This window comes from Eupeodes corollae, chromosome 1, assembly GCF_945859685.1.
Source record: "Eupeodes corollae chromosome 1, idEupCoro1.1, whole genome shotgun sequence".
Classification (NCBI taxonomy): Eukaryota; Metazoa; Arthropoda; class Insecta; order Diptera; family Syrphidae; genus Eupeodes; species Eupeodes corollae.
The window spans coordinates 207,335,485-207,345,644 of NC_079147.1; the positions used below are offsets into that span (position 1 = coordinate 207,335,485).

The following is a 10,160-nucleotide window of genomic DNA, read 5'->3' on the forward strand; positions in this document are numbered from 1 at the left end:
AATAATTTTGTATGTTCTCAGATAGGATATATTATATGAATGCAAAACAATCCAACACACTAGCAAACATAAAACCACGAGCATAAACCAAACGACTCTTTTCTCATAAGATACAATAGACGTTTTGGGCTTACCAAATAAATAATTAATTGCAAAAGGAATAAAATATTAATCTCATTTCCATGTGCAAGGCACTTAAGTAATTAAATGTAGTCGGCGCGGCGTATCGAAATCAAAATATACATCCTACGAACACACCCCTCAACGCGCTCACCAAAAATGCTAATCGCCTGAACGCGGAGTTTGACAAATGTATTTTTTTTTATTTTATGGAAAAAATTCTCCGAATCGATTTTATTTTTTCTGTTTCTGTTTCTTTCTTTTGCTTTTCGCATATTTTAATCTGAAAACAAACATTTTAACGCTGAGTAAAAAAAAAAACAAACAAATTCAAAATATCGGTAAAATAATATATTTTGTCTTTTTACGTGCAAGGTAAACAAACCGCAACAAAAATGTTCAACAAAAGAACAATAACATCGTCGACGAAGAGTCGCACCAGCAACTTCTGTCAACCCTCCCCATCGACATCAAAGATGACAGGCAAAGTTATTCCCAGCAATGTTATTGCACCCGAATCTCCTGAAACCGAAGGAACCATCAACATTCCTCATATTAAAATCAAAGACAACAGTCGATTGTTACCCAAGTATGCAGCTGCTTTGGACCGAAGCAAAGACGACCAGTTGCCAGCTGAGGATTTGGATAGTGTTCAACTGGAACTAGAGAGTCTTCTGACTAATGTAGCTTTGCGATACAGAGTGCTCAAGGCGGAATATGATGTAATTGACCGAGATGAGAAACGCTTTGATCGGCGCCAGAAAGCCCAGGACAAGGCTCCACATTCGCCGGGAAAGCGAAAGCGCGAAGAGAGTAGAAAGCCAAAGAAACCTCATTTCAAGCTGTCCAAACAAAGGACTATTTCAGCTCTTAGTCCGGCCCAATCTCAGAACACCGACGACAGCATGGATGCGGTGCCCACTAATCAACATCAACACAAGGATCAACCTAAGGTTGCACTACTGAAAAACGACACACCCAACAAATTCTGGTTGTCTGTGGAGCCGTATTGCATGCCAATAACAAACGAAGATCTCAGGTTGCTAGACGATCTGCTTGAGCAATATTCGGGTCCCTTAGTTCCTCCTATTCCTGAGCTTGGTGCTCATTATTCAACAACTTGGGCGATGGAAGACCTTAAGGAAGAGGAAAACAATTCAAACCCCAACATAAATTCTAAGTCGAGATCGAAGAATTCCTCGAACAGCGAGGTAATTTCTTTGCTGCGAAAAGGTGAGCAACTGATGGGCGATGGAGTTACCGGACCTTTGACACAACGTCTGGTGTCTGCTTTTCTCGAGGAGAACCTCATCGGCGATGTGATGTCGAACATCGACAGCAACAGCAGTTCAGACAACACAAATTCCACCAACTCGACGCTGTGTTCATTGTCCCTTCTGAAGAACGGAATCGATCTGGAGAAGCGCGTCAAACAGGAACTCATTGAACAGGGTCTCCTTGAAACCGAGGAATTTGTCAAACCCGACGAGGATGAGGTTTATTCAGAAATCAAGCGAGTAACAGCTGAGCTGTCGGCTATTGCCGAATATAATGCCACTGAACTTCGCCGATTGCAGGAAGCTGCTAAATGTGAGATAAGACGATTGGAGATCAAACGAAAGCTCGATGTTGTTGATCACGAAATTCTGGAGGCGTATAAGCGGACGGTACAGGCAAAACAGAAACGCAGACTATTAAGTCCAGAAGAACAAGAGGAAATCTTTCGCCTGACAGCGGAGCAAAAGAGATTGTCAGATCAGCTAGATAAGGCACCGAACCCGGTGCTTAGTTTTAATGATTAGATTTTTAAGAAGTGCTTCCACATTGTTATTGTGGATTAACAATATTTTAGTTTTTAACAAAAAAAAAAATGAACATTAAATACTGAGGCAACTTTGGTGGAAAATGTTATCGAGTTGTTCACTCATTTTATGAAAATAAATTTCTTTTGTTTCCTCAAGTTGAAATATAGAACGTGTTGTAACTTATTTTACAAACAATTTTACTGCAAAAATAGCACCAGTTAGATACTTTCTCACTCACTCCTTATTCTTTTGGTTTTACAAGATTAATTTAAAAATGATAGATAAGATTTTAAATAAACAAAAAGAGAAAAGTACAATTTGTTCATAAAAGAGCTTCTTGGATAGTTTTATTTGCGAGAGTCCCATCATTTTTAAAAATTTGATTTAGAATGCAATTCAATTAAAAAAATGTTTGAATAGTAACTTTATTAACATTTAATCAAACTTAAAACTTGATATCCAAAATTAGTAGTTTTTTTTAACAAAAAAAGGCAAATGGGATTAAAAGTTATTTTTTTTCTTATAAGGAATCCGTTTAAACAATTCCATTTTATTAAGTTTTGAAAAAGGGTGATTTAAAACATAAGCAGATATTCAAAATTACAGTTCTGACTCGAAATAAGCACTTAAAATTAACATCAAAAGGTAGTTTTAAAAACTATGAACATTTTGCTCAAAACTTCATATAAAACCAAATGAAGGATCATAAGTCTAGGGCAACCAAAAATATGTCCAGTTTTTAGAGCTTATAATATACCCTTAACAATCAAATATATGCCCTCAAAATATGCTCAATAAATGTAAAAGATGTTTATAAGAAGCGTTAGTTGCTTTAGGAAATGAATTTATAAGAATAATACCAATCAAAAAATAAAATTCAAATCTGTTCTTCTTCACTCCAACTTTTTGAGGATAAATAAAACATCAACAAAATTTGTTTAGTGGCGAATAGATCAACTTCGCACACATATGTATGTATATTATTTAAGAAAAAAAAACAACGTTAACAAAGCTAATTTATTTTCGAATAAAAGACATTTTTTAATATTAGCGATCAATAAGAAAATGTGTTGCAAATTTTTGTTGCAGTAAATAACTAACATTTCACTCAAATTTTTGAAAAGTTAGCTTTGTCTGTTTGATCGAAAAACACTTTTATACATGAAAAAGTTCCGATCAACGTCAACAGAAGTGATCGGAGCGTATTTGAATGCTAAAACTTCATCAATTGTGTAGCCTTCAACTGCTATTAATTTCTTTCCTGACAAAGTCATTGCAATTACTTTTAACCGGCATTTTTTTCCATTGCATTTTCTATTTGTTTCTTCACTGAATTCGTAGCCTTGCTGTTATTGCTGTAGATCGTCTTCACCGCATCACTTATAATTTGTGTGCTGGAATTGATTGATAAACGACGTGATTCAAGTTTTGAAATTGATGTTACTAGAAACTCATAACTTGATGCCAAAAAAATTAATTGCGCTTTCAATTCTGTGTTTTTCTTACAAATTATTACTGATGCAGCTTCCTCGTTGTCAAAAGTATCAAAAACCAAACAATCTTTTCAAAATGCTTGGCGTAGTAGTTCACCTTTTCGGGCCATGTCCCCTATCGCGTTTTGATTGGTTGTGGAGAAAATTGTATGTCTCTAAAAGTTTATACTCTGGATGGAGCTTTAATTTTTTTTTCTGATGTTTTGTTTCTTCCTTTTGTTCTTATTAATGCTTTGTTTTTATTGCTTGCCTTTACAAAAAAAATTTAAAATATGCAATAATATGCCTTTTGATAGCAAAAATGCACAAATATGCATTTTTAGATCAATATGCAAAAATATGCCCTAACAGATGACGTTTAAAAGACGAAGATTTCAATTAAACGCATTTCTATCACAGTCTCGTGTTAAAAGTGTTCCAACATATCTTTGGTTGCCCTAGTCATAACTAATGACAGTTTCCAGAAACTTAGTAAAATATTAATAGATTTCCACTGTTTTTGGTTGTCTGTTGCATTTTAAAGCGGTTTTTAGAACCTGATGTGATAAAAAAAATAAAGGCTCGATTGAAATTCAGAATTTTGTTTCCTTCGTAAGCTTACAAATTGTGTAAAATCGTAACTACAAAAATTTGCATAAAAAAGCTGTTCGTTAAATGTCAAAGAATAAACGGCAAATATTAGTTTTTAATAAAAGCTTTCAGCAATTATTTAGGTTTAAATATCAGTAGTGAGTTAATTTGCTGTCATATTGACTATGCAATTGGTTAGCTGGTAAAGTATTCGGAACTTTACTTCACCAACCTCTACTTTCAGTTGATCGTGCAAACTCAAGCAAGCTACAAGTATATCTCGACTTGTATTTTGTATTTTAAATGCAAATTATTTATCCCTTTACCAATTTGTTAAGGAACCTTTCACATACAACATAAAATTGAATTGTGCAGAAAATAAATAAATCACAGATTAAGAAAGTTCAGCTTTTAGTTTATTGACCTATTTTGACATAAGTGGAATTGATAGTTGACTGATTTTTCTGGACTAACTTTTCAGTCAATTTTTCAGTAAGGTTGCCTTAATTGGAAGACAATTTATTGGCATCATGTACTAGAAACTTGCCTTACTTTAAAGTCCTCATGTCGTATGAACCTGCCCATTGATATCATCATAAGAACATAATCTGAACAGTAAACAACTTTGAATGACTTTTGAGCTATTAAAAAAAGAAGGGTTGTGTATTTTCTTTTAAAAAAGAGCAAAATTGTTTGAAATATCAGACTTATGCCCCATTTTATAAACAACTTTTAAACATTTAACAAGATTTTTAACTGTAAAATTGGATATTTTGGTTTCACCAAGCGTTTTTAAAGTAAATAAGCTTTTAAACCCCTTTTAAAACTAAATGCCCGTTTGTGGCTCATTAAATTTTAAAAGTGTCATTAAAAAATGAAATGACAGGTTGACAGCTGATGTTTTACTTCGTAAAATGTTTATTTTCAATATTTTTAGATACGGAATGAATAGGTTAACCAATTCAACATTGCATTACTATTTATAATATTATTTTTATGATTTTAATTCGAATATTAGATTCGCCATCTTCATCTGACGAAGAAGAACATCATATATAGTTATACGCCACCGTCCAAGACACACGATTACTCAAACGTTTGTTTTTGATTTGTTTACTCTGTTGTATTTTGAGATTCTTGTCGTTTATTTCAACATATAATGCTTTCTCATTTTTTCTTACACAATTCGCTTAATAAAAAGGAAAAAGAGGTTTTCTTTAAACAGGGTTGTGAGGAGAACTCTATTTTAACAAAAATATCCCTGAAATTTCCCATTTTTAGCTTGGTGAAATTGAACAAATTTAAAGGCCTGATAAAATTTAAAAAGCTTTTAGATAAAAGTGCTTTTAGTGTTTGTTTATGAAATCGGATATTAGACAGAAATAAAAACAGGAACAAATCATTAGGAAATGTAGAATGCAGGCACATGAAAGCCCAGCATTATCTTTTTAACAAACTGAGCAAGACTAAACATAGCCTTAGTCGAACACAGGCTCTCAAAATGTTTACAAATCTATGTGTCAACTGTCATTTAATTTGACAGCTACTTTTCTAGACAAAACGTTTGTTTTATAAAAAGAATTTCTTTTCGTTGCATTTCTTCAACTTTTTATATAGCAACGAAGCTCTTGTTTCTTTAAGCCATGGCAGTTGTAATCGAAACAACTCTTGGCGATATTACGGTGGATCTGTTTATCGAAGAACGCCCAAGAGCATGCCTTAACTTTATAAAGCTTTGTAAACTGAAATATTACAATTACAATTTGTTTCACACAATCGAGCGGGATTTTATTGCCCAAACAGGTGACCCCACCGGTGCCGGAGATGGCGGTGAATCTGTATGGGGAGTTGTAGAGGGTTCGCATAAGCGTTTCTTCGAAGCGGAATCATTGCCAAAGATAAAACACACAATCCCGGGACTTCTGTCTCTTGTGAGTGTGGGGAAGTTTATGGTTGGGTCGCAGTTCTTCTTTACTCTCGGTCCGGACCTTACATCTCTGGATGCAGTGCATTGTGTTATTGGAGAAGTTGTTGAAGGTAAGACGGCTGCTAATTTAACATTCAAAGTTAACATTGTAACACATATTTAATTTGTTTAGGACGAGAGATCCTAAGGAAAATGAATGAAGCAATTGTTGATGAAAAGTTCCGCCCCTACCAGGACATTCGGGTGACGCACACTGTCATTCTGGACGATCCCTTCAGTGACCCAAGAGGGTTCCAAGTGCCCAACCGATCTCCATCGCCCTCTGCTGAACGAATGATAAATGGCAGAATTGGCGCCGATGAGGATATAGACGATACCGCCGGCAAGACGCCGGAGGAAATTCAAGAAATGCTAGCCGAACGCGAGGCTAAAGCCAGAGCAACTATCTTGGAGATTGTTGGTGATTTACCAGATGCGGATATTGCCCCACCTGAGAATGTTCTTTTCGTTTGCAAACTTAATCCAGTTACCACCGATGACGATCTGGAAATCATTTTCAGCCGTTTTGGAAAAGTCAAGGGTTGTGAAGTTATCCGTGATAAGCTCAGTGGAGATTCCTTGCAATATGCTTTTGTGGAATTCGAAGACCAAAAATCCTGTGAAGCGGCATACTTCAAAATGGATAACGTTCTCATTGATGACCGCAGAATCCATGTGGACTTCTCACAGTCGGTTTCAAAGGTGCAGTGGCGTGGGAAGGGCCGTGGACTTGTCCATAAAGACGAAAAGGACAGAAAACTTGATTTCAATAATTTACGGGGTAACAATAGAGGAGGAGAGAGGCAGAGAAATAGAGATCAAAGTCGATCGCCGGTAAGGAGGTCGGACAAGAACTCACGCCTCGAAGATTATAAAAGATCTTCCAACAGAGCAGCTTCACCTCAGCCCAAGAGGAGGCAAGATGAACGTCCACCAAGACGGAGTAGTCATTATCGTTCAAACTCTAGAGAAAAACCATCGTCTAAAAGGAGGGAATCACCTAAGGACAGACGCCCTGTGAGACAACGTTCCAACTCCAGGTCTCCAGTTCAAAGAAGAAGGGACTCCCCCACCAAAATATCACAAACAAAAGAAAGACGACGGTCTCCTGTTCAAAAGTCCAGACACCGTTCGACATCAGGGGATAGAAATCGTCCGAGGAATCGTTCCCCAGATGATAGACAACGAAGGCGATCACCACCAGGAAACGACAGAAGACGTATCCCAGATCGTCCATCGGCTAGACATGAACAAGAACGACGTCGAAACTTTGATGAGTCCTCAAGATCAAGGGAGCAAAGGAGAAAATCTCCTCCATCTAGAAATGAAACCGATAGGCGTGGAAATAATGATGGATCAAGATTAAAAGTTGATCGAATTAATATGCCACAAGAAAACCGCGAAAAGCCACGAAGGAGTGAATCTAGTTCTGTTGCTGCGAAATCAAAGGAAAAACATCCTAAATCGAAGAAAAGTAAGAGACGAAAGTCAGTTACATCATCGTCCAGCAGCTCTGGATCAGAGTCCGATTCGTCGACTTCCTCTTCAGAATCTTCATCTTCCCCCTCATCCTCCAGTTCCGATGACAAGCGTAAGAAATCAAAAAAATCCAAAAAATCTACAAAACAAAAATCCAAGAAGCAACCCAAAAAGAAATCTAAAAAACACAACTCTTCTAGTTCTAGCGATTAGAAGAGAACGACGACTCTTGAAGAAAGAACATTTTTAAACATTTCTAAATACATTTTTGACTGTAGAACTACTTTTTAAGATTTATTTTTTTTTTATTAATTTTTGCCAGCTTGTGGTTCTGCCCCACCACATTTTGAAGCACCACGCCTAGGCTTTTCAATAACGGCATCAGGATTGAAGGGCACATTTTCCAATCGAGGTACTTCTTCTCTAATATTTACCTCTGCAATGTTTGAAATTATTTTGCAACTCTACTCGGGATATTTAAATGTACAAGACTTACCAAAAATCCCAGATTCTTTTTCAACAGCTTGGACAACATTTGTGCGGAGTTCTTTATTGACATCTTCGGCTAATTTGACTAACTGAAAAACAAATAATAATAAATTCTGAAGGACATTCTTCCCAGGGAATAGAGAAATACCTTTTTGATTTCTACTTCATCGGTTACGGAGAGATTTTTGCGAAAGTTAAGATTTATTTCAGCTCGTGCTGCCACAAGAGCCTTATGATCTCCTTTGAAAACAGATTCGCGTGTTCGATGGAGATTTTTAAAAGCTTTTAATACCTGTTAGTGGGCAAAGAAAATGTTAAATGTGTTAGAAATTATATATTTTAAAAATTTAACTAGATTCATACTTCTCTTTTAATTTGTTGCGACATACTTTATTTATTTTTATACAATTTTGCAAGTTTAACTGTCAAAAAGGGTTGTTGTGGTTTGTGAAAGATAAATTCACCACAGCATGTCAAACTGTAGTAGAATGGTAAAAGTGCGTTCAAAGACTTTTGTCCTTCTAAAAGAGTTCTATAATTTTGATAATTATATTTTATATAATTTTAATTCATAGCCTATTGTAATATTATGAAAACTAGTTAAAAAAAGGTATTTCAAGATTTTGACTGGTTATTCATAACCCTTCTGAAAGAAACAAATTGACAGTACTTTTTCTATATTATAGAAAAGGGTAAATGCTTGTAAAGCATATATATGGTGTGTCTATGATACAAAACTAAAGGTAGGCAGATAAATGCCGAGACCTGGGGTGGAATCGGCTAAGGTGATTGTTGACTATCAATTGTTTGATAGTCAAATTGACTATCATTTTCATTCCGTCTGTGAAAGATGATTCAACTCAATTCAATTCGATTGAACAATTTCAGATTCAAATTGTCAAAATTCGTTGTTGCCTTGGTGAAATTTTAAATTGATTCTTATAAAATATCGAAATAAAAGTTTCAAATTGGCTGATTTTGAATAAAATCAAAAATGTCGGTCACAGGAATGTGTTTTTTAAAAGAAACAAAGTGAACTAAGAAAAATTTCCAGTCGTTTGTGTAAGTGTCTGGTAGCTCTATTCGGAATAAACAAATTTGTTTAAAAACGACTATCACATTTTTTTTGTGATAGCTTTTTAGGTATCAATTTGACTATCACCTTACGTAGATCAAATTCGATCATTTTGATTGTCATTTATCAACAAACACCTTAGCCGATTCCACCCCTGAAATTGGAAGAGATTACAGATTAGTGTTGATTCAAGCCTTCACGAAAGTAAAACGATTTAAATTTAAAAAAAAAGCAGAAGTTAATATATGTAACAAATTGGAAAATTATTTTCGACAGACAAAAAATATATTGGGCTTTCAGAGACAACAGCAAAGAACATGGTGACGCAAAATTTAAAAAGATTTAGTAAAATGTAAAGCCATTTCAAGCAATTTACTAAGCTAAAAAGAAGATTTAGTTAATTTTAAATGATTTTAACATATCTTACTATATCTTAACATTTTGCTAAAACTAAAATAACGGAATAGCTGCTATAAATGTTTGTCATTTGCTACATCCTTATGGCATCTAACACTATCCTTGATAGAATTTCTTATAAGAGCAGTGAGTGGAATGGTCCAGTCTACAGTTGTTCATTTCAATTAATAGGTCCGTTTCAGTTTGTTTGCCTTGTCCATTTTCAAGAACTGTCACTGTTTAGACATGTTCGTATTACCGGAATCAACAACTTATATTTAAATTTTGAAATACTTGTTGATTGCTTAATATTTAAAAAATTGTTAACTAGTGAAATGCCAAGCCTTTGACAATAGATTGTTTAAAAATTTGGGCTATTTTTTCTCCAAAGTCTTAAAATTCGGACTCAATGATGTAAATAAATATTGCCATAAGTTGTATAAAGCTCATAATAAAAAAGAAATTTAAATTAAATTCTCGAAAAATGTAAAAAATAATCGGTAACTCTGTTGCAGACGAAGATTCTATAATAACCAAATAAGTAGGATATCTGCATTTCTCGAATTTAATATAATGCATTATTTCTTTTGAATGTTGATCTTTGTTCTCTATCTTACAAATATTAATTTATTTGTAGCATCCCTTTCAAACATAAATGTCAATAATTGTAAAATGATCAAAATTTCATTCAAACAAAAGTAAGCACCTTTCAAAATCGATTTAATGTCTTTAAAGCGTTAATAATTACAAATACAATAAGATATGTA

The 10,160-nt window shown here is 34.6% G+C and overlaps 3 protein-coding genes across 4 annotated transcripts; 2 read left to right on the forward strand and 1 right to left on the reverse strand.

Annotated features, from left to right (window-relative positions):
- Positions 1-296: 296 nt before the first annotated feature.
- LOC129941595 (transcriptional adapter 3-B) lies at positions 297-2,260 on the forward strand. Of its 2 annotated transcripts, XM_056050266.1 has the most exons (2): positions 297-428; positions 496-2,260. In XM_056050266.1, the coding sequence occupies exons 1-2, from the start codon at positions 311-313 to the stop codon at positions 1,920-1,922; spliced, it is 1,545 nt and encodes a 514-aa protein (XP_055906241.1). In that variant the 5' UTR covers positions 297-310; the 3' UTR covers positions 1,923-2,260. The 2 variants fall into 2 exon arrangements, with proteins under 2 accessions (XP_055906241.1, XP_055906242.1); XM_056050267.1 differs by having other exon boundaries at positions 320-2,260.
- A 3,262-nt stretch (positions 2,261-5,522) lies between these two features.
- LOC129941003 (peptidyl-prolyl cis-trans isomerase sig-7) lies at positions 5,523-7,870 on the forward strand. The gene is made up of 2 exons (XM_056049540.1): positions 5,523-6,025; positions 6,088-7,870. Exons 1-2 carry the CDS (start codon positions 5,632-5,634, stop codon positions 7,644-7,646), a joined length of 1,953 nt encoding a protein of 650 aa, XP_055905515.1. The 5' UTR covers positions 5,523-5,631; the 3' UTR covers positions 7,647-7,870.
- LOC129941004 (complex III assembly factor LYRM7) lies at positions 7,695-8,500 on the reverse strand. The gene is made up of 4 exons (XM_056049541.1): positions 8,286-8,500; positions 8,071-8,214; positions 7,930-8,011; positions 7,695-7,869 (listed from the first exon to the last, which is right to left on the reverse strand). Exons 1-4 carry the CDS (start codon positions 8,307-8,309, stop codon positions 7,742-7,744), a joined length of 378 nt encoding a protein of 125 aa, XP_055905516.1. The 5' UTR covers positions 8,310-8,500; the 3' UTR covers positions 7,695-7,741.
- Between the last annotated feature and the right edge of the window lie 1,660 nt (positions 8,501-10,160).

Bases quoted from the DNA above. Each gene is read 5' to 3' on its own strand.
- LOC129941595 (XM_056050266.1), top strand. From the start codon at position 311: ATGTATTTTTTTTTATTTTATGGAAAAAATTCTCCGAATCGATTTTAT. The intron at 429-495 runs GTAAAAAAAAAA...TTTACGTGCAAG, and splicing joins AACAAACATTTTAACGCTGA to GTAAACAAACCGCAACAAAA.
- LOC129941003 (XM_056049540.1), top strand. From the start codon at position 5,632: ATGGCAGTTGTAATCGAAACAACTCTTGGCGATATTACGGTGGATCTG. The intron at 6,026-6,087 runs GTAAGACGGCTG...TAATTTGTTTAG, and splicing joins TATTGGAGAAGTTGTTGAAG to GACGAGAGATCCTAAGGAAA.
- LOC129941004 (XM_056049541.1), bottom strand. From the start codon at position 8,309: ATGTCGCAACAAATTAAAAGAGAA. The intron at 8,215-8,285 runs GTATGAATCTAG...GCCCACTAACAG, and splicing joins CGCAACAAATTAAAAGAGAA to GTATTAAAAGCTTTTAAAAA. The intron at 7,870-7,929 runs GTAAGTCTTGTA...CAAACATTGCAG, and splicing joins AAAAGAATCTGGGATTTTTG to AGGTAAATATTAGAGAAGAA.